Below are 17,261 nucleotides of genomic sequence, written 5' to 3'. Positions count from 1 at the left end.
AATTATTAATTACTAAAATAATGCAAAGCATCATTGTCAAATGACGTCACGGTTACCTACTCTAGCCTAGCTAGTGTAGACCAAGCATGCCGCACAAGCCCTGAAAAGTGAAGCCAAATGGCTCGTTTCCACTGAGTGGTACGGTACGGTACAGTTCGGTACGGTACGCAATTATTTGCGTTTCCACTGTCAAAAGTTGTGAATGGTACCAAAGCCGAACCGTACACTACCACTTTTTGGGTACCCTTCCTTTGGGATACCTAGCACAGTGGTACGGTACTAAAAGGTGGAGCTAGACTCACTGCAGAACGTTGATTGGTTGACAGAGTATGGTCACTTGCGCGTGCTACAAGGGCATTAGAAGCGCCATTTTTTTTAATATACAGTTGAAATATAATACTACTGTTATTGTGTCACGAAATGTAGTTTTAAGATTTTTTCAGGCAAGAATGAATTTTTTTAAAGCTCAAATCTGTGGTTTATTTATAGATTTATGATAATCTGACTGAGATCCATTCCAAGCAATCACCGGGCGCTCTGCGCTCATGTACCCCGCCTGGAACAGCCTTTCCTCGGCTAGTCGTTCTGATGTTTGCCGCTGACTCTGACGTCTCTGTAGTGGTTAAACATGAGTTATAATTCGTCTTGTATAGACCTAACAGGCGATCTTTGGTCTCGTGAATCTATAATTCGTTCCCTGGCCAATAGTTTTGGCAGAAGGCTAAGTGAAGTTTCATATATTTGAGCACTGAATTTGTATATTTGACTGAATTGTTTGCTTTATGTTACTAAAGCTTTACTGTATAGCTTTTTGTACCTTTCACTTATACTTTTAACAATGGCAATTATTGATAAAACTGAAATTTAACAAAAAGACATAGGGTTGAGTTTTGTCATTTTTTATTTTATTACAAGATCATTTGTAATGTTTATTGCAACATTTGTACCAATGCACATATTGCCTGGAATAGGTTTAATATTTTTTGATTTAAACGAAAAGAGGCAGGGTTGTGTTTTATATTTAGTTTTGTTATAAATATAGGCTACCGTATACATGCAGTGAATATAGCCTAATCAATAGGCTATGCGTTGCCTAGACCACATTTGTTGTGTGCTTATAATGTTTAAAATGTATTTAAATGAAATCGAAAAGCAGCAGAGTGGTGTTTTATAACATATTTCGTTTTATTGTTGCCTAAAATGTACATACAGAGATAACCGGAGTAGCAGAGCAGGCTGAGTGGCGCTTTCAAGAACGCGCTGTTCCATTAGCAGAATTACTGGACTCGCGTCCACGGGAGTCATTCTCCTGAGTCGGACTTTGCGTAGGCTACTTGGTATTGAGAAACGCCTAATGCCGGCGCTTGTTTCTTGTGACAAACATGCCGAGAAGCAAGAACAAGATCTGCGGTGTCATCCATTGTTGTTTACTATGTCGCTTTCTTCTTCGCGCGCAAATGACGTCGATCGCTTCTTTCCGGCAAACACCACGCCTATCAAGTAAGGGTACTGTTGGCGGTGGAAACGCTAGCCGGATCATGGTTTACCGACCCGAACCGTACTGTACTGTACTGTACCGTACTGTACCGTACCGCTCAGTGAAAACGAGCCAAAAGCGTCTCGATCGCCCCCCGGTGACTGGTCCTAGTATAGGTCATAAACCCCACCTCCCCATGTTATTCAATGGGACGTGAGACCAACTAAACAATTAAATTACAGATCACATATCTTTTTTCTAAAGATAGTTTCTGTCATTTACTGTAGTTTTCATCACTGATCGCTGATGTAATTTCAAGTGTTTGTTTTTAAAATAAGTTTGTTTTTAGTTAGTTATTTGATGCTATAAAAACGGCGCTGTAGCGTCATGATGCACAGCTGTGATTGACAGGTTCTCTGAGCGAAGTAGTCACTGAAGCAACAACAGACTTTTTTCGGGATCTTTGGAGGGCTGAGGAGATTGGAGCTTTAAATTTAATATCTAAATTTCTATGATTAATTATTTCACACCGACATAATGGGTTGTTCTGCAACCGAGGTGTGTGCTTGCGATTGATTCAGCGAGAGGTAGGGCGGGGCGTTGATTTTGCGGTGTTAGCTTCCTGCTCACTACTGCGCATGTCTGGTCCCGAAATCGCAACTGTGCAGACTCAACTCCCAAGATGTCAGCGCCATATCGGGACAATGGCGGGCTTTACTTCTCGCCAATGGAGAGCGAAGGGGCGTCGTCCATCTTTTTTTACAGTCTATGGTGTAGACGCTGTCAGTGTTGCCAACTTATCACCTTTGTCGCTATTTTAACGACTTTTCAGACCCCTTTAGCGACATTTTTTTCAAAAAAAGCTACTAGTTCAAATCTAGCGACTTTTTAGACAAACCTCAGTAACCTCCAGATGTTGCCAGTACTGTTCTGCGAGCGCGAGCTCTTGCTTTCTCCCTGCCGTCACTCTCTCTAACTGCGTCTACCTTGTTCAGTGAATGGCTGAGACGACCAGCAGCACATTCATGAGTTGAGCGCGCGGCAGTTTTTGTTTTTCCACGGACTTGTCACTTATCTGCTTCTCTTTTGTTTTATATTTAAAGTTTTGATTGACCATTTTAATTTCCTTTATTTTGCTTATGTAATAATGTGTAGGGGGCAGACAGGTCAATTTAGCTCAAAAGGAATTATTAATTAATTTATAGGGAATCTTAAATGAATCACTTAAAATTAAGAATGTTTTTTTTTTTCTTGGTGATGGACGGGCCATTCATTCAGGGTGATGTGAACATCCAGAAAACATCTAAAAATAACATTTTCATAACATTTCCAAAGTGATAGAATGGAATGTCCCTGTAACGTTCACATAAACCAAAAACATGTAAAAAAAAATTGGATGTTTTGAATGTTCAGAAACTTTCAGAAATAACGTTTTCAAAACATTTTCAAAAGAACTGAATGGAATGTTCCTTGAACGTTCACATTAACCAAGAAAAAAAGTTTAATACTTTACAAAAACTGGACGTTTTCAACATTTAAAAAACATTCAGAAATAACGTTTTCATAACCTAATGGCAATGTTAGCAAAACGTTCTAAGAACACATTTTTGTTAGCTGGGACGTAACACAAATGCAATTGCATCTCACTCTGTAGAAATCTTACAACAGTTCCCACACTGTTTTAGAGATTATCATTACAGAATATGCTAATCAATGACTTGAAGATAGTTAACTCCACATCAGCAACATAAATTCATCAACTAACCATTCAGAAACATCCTGTTGCATTCTCCGTTGTCACTTCTTCTTGAGTCCCTCCATCATTTTGTCGACTCCAGTTTAAACATAAAAGCCAGTACAGTTTCTGACATTTTTAGTGCATGTCTACGTGAGGTAATAGGAGCTGCCAGAACACAGGAGCTGTTGAAGTTCTGCCCTCTGTGCAGGGAGCAGCAGCTCATTTGCATTTAAAGGGACACACACAAAACAACGCGTTTTTACTGACCCTCAAAAAAGGACAAATTTAACATGATCTCCAAAATTATCTGTGGGTTATTTTGAGCTAAAACTTCACTTATACGCTCTGGGGACAACAGAGACTTATTTTACATATTGTATAAAGTGCCATTATCCCACCCTTTCATATATCATGATGACTCACAGTTGAGTATTTGCGCTACATTTGTGCAGATTTGGCTTACACGAATTTCACCAGCAAAGTGAGTAAACATAATAAGTAGCATGCCAAATTGGCTAGTGATTTGACAGTGTTACCCGCCACAGTTGATTTTTACCAGCATTTGGCGGGTGTTCATTTCAAACCCTGTATATGTACAGTGTTTATATATATATATATATATAAATATATATATATATATATATATATATATATATATATATATATATATATATATATATATATATATATATATTTTAGGGATGCTCCGATTGATCGGACGCCGATCATGATCGGCCGATATTGGCTAAAAATAGATTGATCGGCGAACCCCAAAAGCGCCGATCAAAAAAGCCGATCACGTGACGTAAATTACTCGCGCGACTTTTTCCCACCTGCATGCGTGGCGCCGAGCACACAACAGCAGAGTGGAGCTTGGCAGTGGCAACATGAGTTCTCCTTCACCGGAACGAATAGGGAGTCTCCCAACGGATTGAAGTGCGCGTCTGAGTGAAGACCGTGCACCGCGCGAGCCACAACAGAACACGGTATCTGCGCCACTGATCGATGCGGCAACGAGCACTTTGATCACTTGATTAAAAAAAAAAAAAAACTTTTCAGCGCTAGATCGCCTCTTATTTAACAAAATGAATGCTCTGAGTTAACTGGAGATGTTTTTATTTATTTGTATTGGTACATTCGTGCCACGAGATGTTTCAAAAGTGCTGGTGGTATTTTATTTGTTTTGATCTGATGTGGTTGGTTCCTCAACTACATCAGATTCAGATTATTTTAGCTAATGCCATGTCAGCATTCAAAGCTATTTTCATGGCAAAAATTCAATTATAAAAATACAAATATCATATAAATACAATAAAACAAAACAAAACAAGACGTCATTTTATACAATATATATTTTTAAATGAACATATGATAAAAAATCCAAAACCTTTTCAGGCATAATCTCATTTGATATGTCCTTTAATGAAGTAACTTCATAAAAGAGCATTCTGCTCAACTACATCAGACGTTCATAATAATAACAGAAAAAAACTTGCCATAGTTTTGTCCTTTTATCAGTAGCCAGTTTTGGTGTAACAAGTTGTACATTTTGTTGCCAATTAGTAAATGTAGTGGGTGTATTAAGAGGCTACAATTTCCAAATATGCCTAAGTGTAACTTGATCCCCTCCCATTAGGCTGATCTGATGTGTGTTGGTCTGCCTGACCCCTCTTTGTTTGGAATAATTTAATGTTAAGGCTGATTTATACTTCTTCGTCGGACATACGCCGGAGCCTCTACGCCGTAGACTACGCATTGGTTTTAATTTATACTTCTGACTCGTTGTCCGCGTTGACGCACGCAGAGGGAGCATTTGAAACCCGAGGGAGCGGTTTGAGCAGACCAATCACAGCACTTGCGTCCGTGTAGAATTGACGCGTTGTTACATTTTTGGAGAGGTGCACGTCAGGGTACGCCGAAGGGTACGCGCGCTACGCACAGCCTAGGGCGCAGCTACGGCGTAAGTTCGACGCAGAAGTATAAATTGGGCTTTACTCTGCCTTATTTGGGAAAGCTGGCCTACAGTAGCCTTAAGACATCTAATTTTCTAAATACAATTAAATAAACACATTTCTACAAATGGTGCAAACTCTGCTAGATTATAGATAAAAGATTCCCATTCCCCTGCTATTCTGTGATCGGCAGTGATCGGCAATCGGCAGATCATGATTTTGGTGATCGGTAATCGGCCCCAAAAATGCTGATCGGAGCATCTCTAATATATATATATATATATATATATATATATATATATATACACACACATGATCCCCCGCATTTCCCCCGCCTCTCTTTATCGCTCTGTGTACCTGGCCTTTACCACTACCCTCGCTTTCATCACTCGCATGTGTCCCCCTTCCTTTCACATAATGGTATGCTCCTAGTCTGTCCTCCCAATTGATTGGCCGCATGGTGTGCTCATCCAAATAAAGTCCTGCCCCCAAAAAAGATGAGGGTCTCCCGAATGGGAGACTGCTCTTCTCGTTCGCTACAAAGAATGGCTTGTTCGCAAATGACACATCCCTAGTAGCCTATGTAATTGTGTTTTGTTTCTTCACTCTCTGAATATGTATATTGTTCCAAGTTCTATGATTGTATTTTCTTATGCAGTGTTGATGAGCAAATTAAAACATGGATATTGATTTATATGGACAGAAAAATGACTCTTATTTTGATATTCTGTCTGGAGAGTCGCGAACGGAACGGTTAACTGTGCATGATGCTCCCTCATATGTACACAGGAGCTGTGAAAGAGCAGACGTTTCTCTCCCGTTCTTTACTTTTTATCCTGTTTTACAGGTAACAGTAATCTGTAGGGATAGGGATGGGCAAATGAAGTCTCATGACGAAGCCCTGATTGTTCCGGGAATAGATAAGATTGTGTAAAGGGTGTTATAAAATGTTTTATCACATAATTAATTGAAAGAAGACAGTCCCCTATGTTTTTTTTTATTTGAACACAAATAGAATTATATGTCAGTTCACCGCTACACCAGCAGATGGCGCCTGAGCGCTCCTGTGAATCACACTATACAGACTAAGCTTTCTCCCGGGTGCAAGTAAACTGACGCACCAAGGGAATGACACTCATTTCGTCTATCTCTTTTATTGTTTCAGGCAAAATAATATACACTTTAAACATTCTTCTAAATGTTCATATGACGATGCAAAGGTTTAAGAAAGTAATTGTGAAGTGTTTTAAGTGACTTTTCCATGTTCTAAAGTGTTTGTACGAATTTAAATAACTCGAGGGTCACGAATGCAAATGATTAATGGTTTATTACATGCATTCAAGAGTATTAAAGCTATACAGCATTATTGTAATGTTTAAACATGCTAGAAATGCAAGTTGTTATTTTTGTGTTTTACGAGTTGAGTGTAGCCTATCTGTTGCATTAACCATTCCATTTTGAGTGCTTTGCATGCACATGGTGTGAGACGATGCAATAAGGGTTATGTAAAATAACGTTAAGGTTCTAAATGCATCAGTAGTTTATGTTTTTCTCTTATTAGGGTGTGTTTGACCGACACATTTGTGTTTGGGCATCTTTTAGTTATGTGAGTATCATTTATGTGAATCTTTATTGCTTTATTGTCACGGTGTTTGAGTTCATTGTATCCTTCTTGTCTCGTGTCATTGTTGTTGTGTGTGTGAGTGTGGGCGTGGTCTCCCGTCCGCACCGCTGATCAGTGGCTCCAGCTGCATTCGATCCCAGCACCAGCTGAACCTGATCAGCGATGCCTATTTATACTCACTGTTTTCGTCTCGTCCTTGTCAGATCGTTGTGAGGTGTTCCTGGTGTTCGTTCCCGTTCCTGTCTGGCTGTTTCTTGTACCTGCGTTCCTGTCCTGGATGTCTTCGTGTTCCTCGTCACTTTTCAACAGCACTCTCTGGACTGGCCATCACCGCTTCACCTTCATCACAGCACTTCACCGGCGTTCATCAAGGTCCCTGCATCGCTTGTCCGTTCCTGTGTGTCTGAAGCTGCGACTTTGTTCCCCCGCTGGATTTACTTCAACATAAATAAACCTCACTTACCTGCTCTTGTCTCCACTCTCGTTCTTAAACATGACAGAACGATCTGACCGTGGCATGGAGGCAGCAGGGAGTTCGGAGACTACTTTCAACGAGTTTGTTTCTCGCACAGTCAATCGGATGGATTCTCAAGAGGAGTGTATTTCGAACACAGGGCGGGCAGTTCAAGCTTTAGTGATGCAGGTGTCCGAGCTCACCCAACAGCTTCAACATCTTAGGTGTCCCACTGCGCCGCCCACACCGCCAGTTCAACCCACACCACCGGGGCCGTCCTTCCAGTCGGAACCTCGTCTTCCGGTCCCGGAGGCTTACGGAGGAGAGCCCAACTACTGCAGGGCGTTTCTTACCTGGTGCTCAATGCATTTTTCGCTCCAACCTCGCACTTTCAGCAGCGAAAGTTCCAGAGTAGCCTTCGTGTTGACGCTGCTGACTGGAAGGGCGGCGTTATGGGGAACAGCGGTGTGGGAGAACCAAGACCCATGCTGCGCCTCGTTCCAGGCACTCGCCGAAGAAATGAAGATTTAATGGGACATGTTCCTGCGTGGGCTGGCTGACCGTGTCCAAAGGGAAATTTACACTCTGGACCTACCCACAAGTTTGAATGGCCTCATAGATCTGGCTCTCAGAGTGGATGCTAGACTCGCCAGGATGGAACGTCTAGCTCCCCCGGCTCGTTTTCCCGGGAGGAGAAGGAAAGGCGGAGGTCCCTCAAACTCTGCCTTTACTGCGGAGGGGCAGGCCATTTCGTACATGACTGTCCGTTAAAAGGCCAAGCCCGGTAGTAACATTGAGGCTACTATCGGGTGGGATCTCCGCCGAGAAGTCCTCACCACCATCATCCACGCTCCTCCCGGTAAGACTGAGATGGACGACCGGTACTCACGACTGTCATGCACTTCTGGACTCAGGGGCTGAGGGAAATTTCATGGACCGTGAGTTAGCACATAAACTTTTCATTCCTGTCACTTCTCTTGATCACAGCATATCCGTCAACGCTCTCAATGGTCAAAGACTGTCCAACATTGCTCTCACTACCGGTCCTATAACACTTACTACATCTGGTAATCACACTGAGACACTGTCATTTCTCATCCTGGACTCGCCCCTGACACCCATTGTCCTTGGTCACCCCTGGCTCACATTACACAACCCCCGTATTGACTGGCGCCAAGACTCCATCTCTGAATGGAGCACTCAATGTTCTAAGTCTTGTCTTATGTCTGCCTGTCCGTCTGTACCTGTTTCTGTGTTTCAGGAGGAAACAGTGGATTTATCCAACGTGCCCGTTGAGTACCTGGACCTGAAGGAAGTGTTCAGTAAGTCCCGTGCTGCTTCTCTCCCTTCTCACCGTCCCTATGACTGTGCCATAGATTTACTGCCAGGTAAGTCTCCGCCTAAGGGCAAGTTATATTCACTTTCTGTTCCAGAAAGGGAGGCTATGGAGAAATATATTTCTGATTTTCTAGCGTCTAAGTTTATCCGGCCTTCCTCTTCTCCAGTGGGGGCGGGGTTCTTTTTTGTGGGGAAGAAGTATGGTTCGCTGCGACCTTGTATTGATTACCGGGGGTTGAACAACATCACGATAAAGAATACCTATCCTTTGCCGTTGATGTCTTCAGCCTTCGAGAGGTTGCAGGGAGCATCGATCTTCACTAAATTGGACTTGCACAATGCCTATCATTTGGTTCGCATCAGGGAGGGGGATGAATGGAAAACCGCATTTAATACCCCCGGGGGACATTTTGAATACTTGGTTATGCCGTTCGGGCTATCCAACTCCCCAGCGGTTTTCCAGGCACTCGTCAACGACGTGCTACGAGATATGGTTGATCAGTTCATATATGTCTACCTGGACGACATATTGATTTTTTCATCTTCTCTCCAGGAACACGTGCAGCACGTACGACGAGTGCTTCATAGACTGCTAGAGAATGGGCTTGTTGTCAAGGCGGAAAAGTGCGATTTTCATGCACTGTCTGTTTCTTTTCTAGCGCACATCGTGTCGTCTGAGGGAATGCACATGGATCCTGACAAGGTTAAGGCTGTGGTAGAATGGCCAAGCCCAGACTCCCGTAAGGCCCTACAGAGGTTTCTGGGATTCGCCAATTTCTATAGGTGTTTCATTCGCAATTTCAGCCAACTAGCCGCGCCTCTGACTGCCTTGACCTCCCCCAGAACGACGTTCAGGTGGTCCGATACAGCTGAGGCTGTATTCGCCAAACTGAAGAGCCGCTTCGTTTCGGCCCCCATCTTGATAGCCCCTGATCCCTCACGTCAGTTTGTGGTGGAGGTCGACGCGTCAGAGGTGGGGGTAGGCGCAGTTCTTTCCCAGCGCTCTTCCACAGACGACAAGATGCATCCGTGCGCGTTTTTCTCCCATCGTCTATCACCTGCTGAACGTAACTATGACATTGGCAACAGGGAGTTGTTGGCGGTCAAGCTAGCGTTAGAAGAGTGGCGTCATTGGTTAGAGGGGTCGGGGGTACCTTTTATCGTCTGGACTGATCATAAGAACTTAGAATATATCAGCACGGCCAAGAGACTCAACTCCAGGCAAGCTCGGTGGGCTCTTTTTTTCGGTCGTTTTGATTTTTCTCTATCGTACCGCCCAGGTTCCAAAAACATCAAACCTGACTCCTTATCTCGTATTTTTGACCATTCCGAACGCCCGCTTACTCCCGAGTGCATTTTACCCGAGACCCTAGTTGTTTCCACACTCACATGGGAGGTCGAGTCGAAGGTCAAGACGGCCTTAGAAGGGGTAACGCCTCCGCCCGGTGGCCCACCGAGTCGATTATTTGTGCCGGAGGGGTTATGGTCCGACGACATCAAATGGGGGCATTGTTCTAACGTGGCTTGTCATCCAGGGGTTAATCGCACCTGTTTTTTGGTTAAGCAACGATTCTGGTGGCCACTTATGGCTCGCGACATTCGCAGTTTCGTCTTGGCTTGCTCGGTTTGTGCTACTGGTAAGACTTCCAATCGACCCCCGGATGGGTTACTCCAACCGCTGTCTGTCCCTTCGAGACCCTGGTCCCACATTGCGCTAGATTTCATTACCGCCCTCCCGCCCTCCCAGGGCAAGACGGTCGTTTTGACCGTAGTGGACCGGTTCTCGAAGGCGGCTCATTTCATCCCCTTGCCCAAATTACCCTCTGCCAAGGAGACAGCGGTTACTGTGGTGGACCACGTCTTTCGCTTACATGGCCTCCCGATTGACATGGTTTCCGACAGGGGTCCCCAGTTTGTGTCCAAATTCTGGCGTGAGTTTTGTAAGTTACTGGGAGCGACTGTCAGTCTGTCCTCCGGGTTTCACCCCCAGAGCAATGGCCAAACCGAGAGAGCCAACCAGGATCTGGAAAGAGTGTTGCGATGTTTGGTCTCCAAGAATCCTTCCTCCTCGAGTCAACGGCTTTCCATGGTTGAGTACGCTCATAACTCGTTGCCAGTGTCATCCACGGGCCTATCTCCGTTTGAGTGTAGTCTAGGTTACCAGCCACCGATTTTTCCTAGCCTGGAATCCGAGGTCGCGGTCCCCTCCGCTCACGCCTTCGTCCAGAGGTGCCACCGCACATGGACCAGAGCCCGCGAGACTCTGCTCCAGGTGAGGGCGCGCACCAAGGCTAAGGCCGATCGCCACCGGTCGAAGCCTCCCGTTTACGTCGTTGGTCAAAAAGTGTGGCTTTCAACCAAGAACATTCCTCTCCGCTCCGTTTCCAAAAACCCCCCCCCTAAATTTATCGGCCCGTTTCCTGTCACCAAAATCCTTAGTCCGGTGGCAGTCCGAATCAAACTGGAGAATCCACCCCGTCTTCCATGTTTCCAAATTAAAGCCCGTGTTTCATTCACACTTTAATCCGCCTGCCCCGGTTCCCCCCCCCCCCCGCCGCGACTCGTAGATGGGGAACCAACCTTTTCGGTTAGTCGTATACTGGACTCTAGACGGAGGGGACGCGGATTCCAGTATCTGGTGGACTGGGAAGGTTACGGTCCGGAGGAGAGAAGTTGGGTACCTGCTAGGGACATCCTGGATCACTCCCTTATCGATGATTACAATTGACAGGTAAGGGCGTCTGGGAACGCCAGGAGGCGTTCCTAGGAGGAGGGGTACTGTCACGGTGTTTGAGTTCATTGTATCCTTCTTGTCTCGTGTCATTGTTGTTGTGTGTGTGAGTGTGGGCGTCTCCCGTCCGCACCGCTGATCAGTGGCGCCAGCTGCATTCGATCCCAGCACCAGCTGAACCTGATCAGCGATGCCTATTTATACTCACTGTTTTCGTCTCGTCCTTGTCAGATCGTTGTGAGGTGTTCCTGGTGTTCGTTCCCGTTCCTGTCTGGCTGTTTCTTGTACCTGCGTTCCTGTCCTGGATGTCTTCGTGTTCCTCGTCACTTTTCAACAGCACTCTCTGGACTGGCCATCACCGCTTCACCTTCATCACAGCACTTCACCGGCGTTCATCAAGGTCCCTGCATCACTTGTCCGTTCCTGTGTGTCTGAAGCTGCGACTTTGTTTCCCCGCTGGATTTACTTCAACATAAATAAACCTCACTTACCTGCTCTTGTCTCCACTCTCGTTCTTAAACATGACATTTATTCTGTATTTAAAATTAATTTGGGTACATAATTTTCTTTACATATAATATGTAGCTAACTCATACATTGACTTTATGTGAAACAGGCTACGGAATACAGGTGTGTATGTATCCATATACCTTGTAGGCCTACGTGTTATCACATGTCAGTCAATGTGCAGATATATGAAGTTATTTAATTTTTTGAATTGTGCCCTGAATTACACATATGATGTTTGTCAATTTAAAAGATACATTTTAAAGTCAAGAAAGTCGCAGTTTGATGTAAAACTGTTGAGGTATAAGACTGTAAAAATACGTAATTACAAAGACTACAAACCCAAAAGGCGCGCATGTGACGTCATACCTTTTCTCTCAATGAATGAAGCTAACTTTACTGAAGCTAACATCTGTCATTTTTTCTATAGTCTAACGTTATAATCGTAACGTTACGCCGTCATGCCTGTGTGTTTTGTACCAGACTGCACACATACGAGCTTGGTGACGTACATAGTGCGAGACGAGAGATGTAGTTCATTGAACGAATTTCACATAAAACTAAATGTTACTCTTCTATTTTATGACATACTGTGACTTTCTTGACTTTCATAATTATCTTTTAAATTGACAAACATCATATGTATAATTCAGGGCACAGTTCAGACGGAATAAAAAGATAAGTTGTCTCTCGCCATTGACTACCATACATATTTTTTCTGAAATAAGGTCCCGAGCCGGAGGGGAGGGACTTAGGCTCTCTATTGTCTAAGATAAAGATGTGTTCTGGTAATTGGCGTGTTTATTGAACCAATCAGATAAGAGTAGATCGTGAGTCAGCGAGAAACTCATTTGATTGGCTACATGAAGGAAGGTGTACCCGCCCTCCTCTTCACCTTGCAAAACTCAATGAGTGAGAGAATTGTTCAAAAACTGTTAGAGCAGCTAAAAGAAAGACGCAACAGTACAAATCGGGTTATTTCGAGAACTTTTTTGCCCCATGCACACAAGAAGTCATTTAGACATTTGCAACAGTTTATTTTTTTACACAAAGGTTTGTTTTATGCGATCAATCTGTTTTGCAGTTCCTGACTCTGTTGTTTTCGGTGGCAAATTGCTGTTCACAGGCCTGCAATGCTTTTGGCCGTATTTGTGCGAAAAAAAAAAAAAGTGAAAATGCAAGTCATAAGAATACAGATCATCTTTATTTTGCATTAGCATGAAGCTGCACAATACATGAATTACTTAGGAATAACAGTAAAATGCTGCAAATATTTTTTTCTTACACTTGAAAGGCAATTTACAACTTTACAGATCTTCTCTTGTGCATGCAAATTTAATTTACGCTTGCAAACTTATGTACACTTTCAAAAATCTTACCCTGCGCATGCGATTCTTTATGATATCATATTACCTTCATAGTTATTATCGAAGAATAATGAATACGTATATGAATTGCATATGGCAAACATTTTATTTTCCTGAAATAATTTGTATTCTTCACATTACTTAAGTATGACTGGGTATTTAAAAATGTAAATTATTAAGTCTGAATAAAAACCTTCTCTGATCTGGGGGTTCGAACATTCTAATATTTAAAATTAAGCTTGAACATGATTGGACAGAAAGGGATGCTTCGTTTGTCATTGGTCACATTATTTCTACGTTAACAACACAAGCATCGAATCGAGGCTTCATCTGGCAAGCCCATTTATGCTCCACACAAGCTCCGACGCCTCAGATCAATTGTCACATCACTAGTCTTGGACTCCATTGTTCTGGATTTTTTTGTCGTGTGGTTTGGACCCTATATCTGTTCTGTGGATTACAACTGTTAATTGCCCTCAATAAAAAAAAAAAAAAGTTTTTGAGTCTTCAACCTGTGTTTCAAAGCAGTTTGTAACAATGACAAAACTTTTATTGACTATTTTATGGGTTTGTTTGGTACGGCAGGTTAACTTCTGCTTATTTAAAGCTCCAGTAGGTAGCTTTTGTAAACAAATATTTGTTAAAACTGTCATTATGTCCTGACAGTAGAATATCAGACAGATAATCTGTGAAAAAATCAAGCTCCTCTGGCTCCTCCCTGTGGTCCTATTGCCATTTGCAGAAATACACCACTCCCGGTCAGAAACAACCAATCAGAGCCAGGAGGAATGTCTTAGCAGTGTCAATCACGCTCGTGTACGCGCTGATCACCCCTCTCTTGCACAGCGCGAGCGCGTACCGTCGTTCGTGACTCTCCTGTTCGAACTCGTTCATCCAAATGAACGAATCTTTTTTCGAGTCATTTCGTTCATTTAACGAACGGAATGACTCGAGAAAAGATTTGTTTATTTTGCACGAGTCTTTTTCTGAGTCATTTCGTTCATTCAACGAACGAAATGACTCGAAAAAAGATTGGTTCATTTTGATGAACGAGTTCGAACAGGATCACGAACGTGCATCACAGAACAGAGCAAGGTGAGCATTTGTGCTTATAAAACTTAAAGTTTTTTATTTATTTTTTAAATGACCGATCGTTTCGCTAGATAAGACCCTTATTCATCGTCTGGTATCGTTTAAAGCCCTTTGAAGCTGCACTGAAACTGTCATTTGGTCCTTGAAACGTTTGTGTCCTATTGAAGTCCATTATATGGAGAAAAAGCCAGGAATGTTTTTATCAAAAACCTTAATTTCTTTTCGACTGAAGAAAGACATGGACATCTTGGGTGACATGGGGGTGAGTAAATTATCAGCAAAAGTTTTTTTAAAAGTGAACTAATCCTTTAACGTTAATCTTTAATCTTACTAGCTATTTATAACTTATAGAAAGAGTGCAACGTTAGAAAGTTAGCTGCTACATGTATTGCAAAATACATAATGATTTGAGGAACAAGTTTGTAGTCAAAGTATGGACAGACCATAGTCAATGTAAAGCATATTGTTGATGTTTCGTCCCTATTTGTGAATGTTCCATAACTGTTTATAATCCGCCGTCATCGGTGGCCCTGCTTACTAGCCTGCGCGTTCACGGCAGGCTCTGCTGTGGGAGGAGCCTATGGAGGGAGGAGCTGTGGGGGAGGAGCTGTGGAGGGAGGGCTGTAGCGCAGCAGAGAGCAAGGGGGTTGGACCCTAAGTTGTGCTTGTTCAAATTTTCAGGCTAAGTCAACATTTTCTCAAAACTCCCTACTGCTGCTTTAAATTAATGTGTAGTTGTAAAATAATGTCTGTAAAGTAGACTATGTTGGCAAAAAAGAACACGGTTTAAATCTATCTTAAATTTCTTTTTGTTTAAATAATAATAACAGAGTTGAAAAGTAATCACATTAGAATACACATTTTTTGTGAATTAAAAAAAAAAGTGTGTGTGGTGGGGAAAAAAGGTTGGGAACCACTGCGCTAGGCTGTAGTTAGCACTGTGCATAAACTTGTGAATGATGCTCTTATAGCTGTGCCGTCACTAGTATCTTAATAGAGGATCTTAAACTTGCTGAGAACCCCTAGTCAATTATTTCTTTATTCGTTATTTACTTCTATATATTTTTATTTTATTTCTTTATATGTTCTTTATCTTGTGTTATGATGCTTGACTGTTGTCTGATTAAGACAGAAGACATTTCTTATTTTGTACCAGGACATTTATGGTTGTTTATATTGTTCAATAAAGTTCTTGAAAAACTAAAATAAAATTTGTGCTGTCATGTTTAGTGATGTCATTGTATTTTCCCCAAAAACTTAGTGTAAGTTGTATGGTCAGTGTCGGTCACAGTGCCATTTAATTGCTGTTTTTGATCCGGCAATTATTTATTTACAAATTAAACACTGCATAAAAGGGTATAAATATTATATGGTTCTTAACATTATATATATTATTTAATATGTTTAACATTAACTTACCATACAGATGGATGTCCAAAGACATAGCAGCAAAAAGCAAATGCAACCGTGTGTTATCCTGTGAACTAAGACACTGTAATGAGAAAATTGTGCAAATACACACATTCTTGTACATCTTTCTTTGTGTGGACATTTATTGATACAATACACTCTCATAGCACTACTAGGTGCCTTACATTTTATTAGAATATTATACCACCCAAATATGTATTTTTTTCCTTCTAATTCTCGTTGTCATTGTAGGCTGGTTTATATTCACCGTTAGGAAAAGTGATTAGTGTAGCCTGCTTAAAATAGCGTTGAACATAAAAAAACAACAGGACAAAAACATAGTTAATGACTAAAAATAACCATTTCATTACTCTAGACATTACTTTGTGAAGACAGTGACATAATACAGTAACATAATATGTTTTTTAGCCATATCAAAACAGTTGTCATGTGTATGGGTAAATCTTTCCCACTAGCGGTTTTAAGTATACAACGACCCCTGGTGGTTAAAGTGTTTAAAAGGGTCTCAAAAAGTGAGGACCGGCCAAAATGTCCTCACTTTACTAATTTTGTCCTCTCTCCGCTGGTCTACAACTCAAACTGGTCCTCACAAAGATAGTTACAAGTACACACTGAATTACATTTAAAGCAAAAAGAATAAATCAATTTGATTTATATTCTCATTAATAATAAACTCCCAATAAACTACTATTTACCTGGAGAATTAGCTGTCGGTGGAATGAACATGGTCACATCTGATGGTTTCCTATAAGATACTGTACAGCAGGGGTCTCCAGACTCGGTCCTGGAGGGCCACTGTCCTGCAGAGTTTAGCTCCGACCCCAATTAAACACACCTGAACCAGCAAAACAGTTGGTTGTCATGGACACTCAGTTTCAGTTGTGCACTAATCAATCACCTCATTATTCTCTCACTATGTAAGTTAAGTTCTGTTTGTGTCTCTTTGTTGGGTCTTGCCAGAATTGATGTTGTGTTGAAAAACAAAACAAAATTCAAACAAAGGAAGACTAATGAAAAGCAAATGAATGAAGTGAACTTATCCTTTAACAATGACACATGACAGGATCACATTACGGGATAATGGAATCACATGACAAAACCAGGAACATGACGATAGGAAAACTTCATAATAGAGACATGAAAACATGGAGATGAATACAAAACCCTAAACCAAATGTGACAATTTTGTTCAGAATGTAAATTATATTGTGGACTACTATTTTGAAAAGGGAGAAAAATAACTTTTGCGGAGTTACAAATGTGTGAAAAGAAGGGTTCCGAAATCAACCCCTATACCCTCAAATAGGGCGTTATTTGAGGGGACAGCCATTTGTAGTGGTGTCCGAAACCATAGTGGACGTTATTGAGTGCACTTATTCACTGCAATAACAAGTGTACAACCGATCTACACATAATGGCTGTCCGAATTCGCTCACTTGTTTTCATTCACTCCTTCAAGTGAACAGTTTTATTGTTTTCTGAGGCTCGTGGCTGATTGCACCTGGTGCTCTTTGATATATGCTGGTCTCCATAGAGCACAAATGACATCA

General features: G+C 42.1%; 1 protein-coding gene across 1 annotated transcript in view; it reads right to left on the bottom strand.

Annotated features, from left to right (window-relative positions):
• Positions 1-16,528, bottom strand: part of LOC143752270 (NXPE family member 3-like) — a 36,463-nt gene extending 19,935 nt beyond the window's left edge. Inside the window, exons 1-2 of the mRNA XM_077245409.1 lie at positions 16,407-16,528; positions 15,700-15,764 (exon numbers count right to left, since the gene is read on the bottom strand). Of these exons, the coding sequence (XP_077101524.1) occupies positions 15,700-15,764; positions 16,407-16,437 (96 nt within the window). The 5' untranslated portion in view covers positions 16,438-16,528. The remainder of the gene's footprint in view (positions 1-15,699; positions 15,765-16,406) is intronic.
• Between the last annotated feature and the right edge of the window lie 733 nt (positions 16,529-17,261).

The sequence above is a fragment of the Siphateles boraxobius genome, unplaced genomic scaffold, assembly GCF_051911475.1.
Source record: "Siphateles boraxobius isolate OS27281-9 unplaced genomic scaffold, OSU_SipBor_1 26, whole genome shotgun sequence".
Taxonomy (NCBI): domain Eukaryota; kingdom Metazoa; phylum Chordata; class Actinopteri; order Cypriniformes; family Leuciscidae; genus Siphateles; species Siphateles boraxobius.
This window is presented reverse-complemented; position numbering and strand designations above follow the sequence as displayed.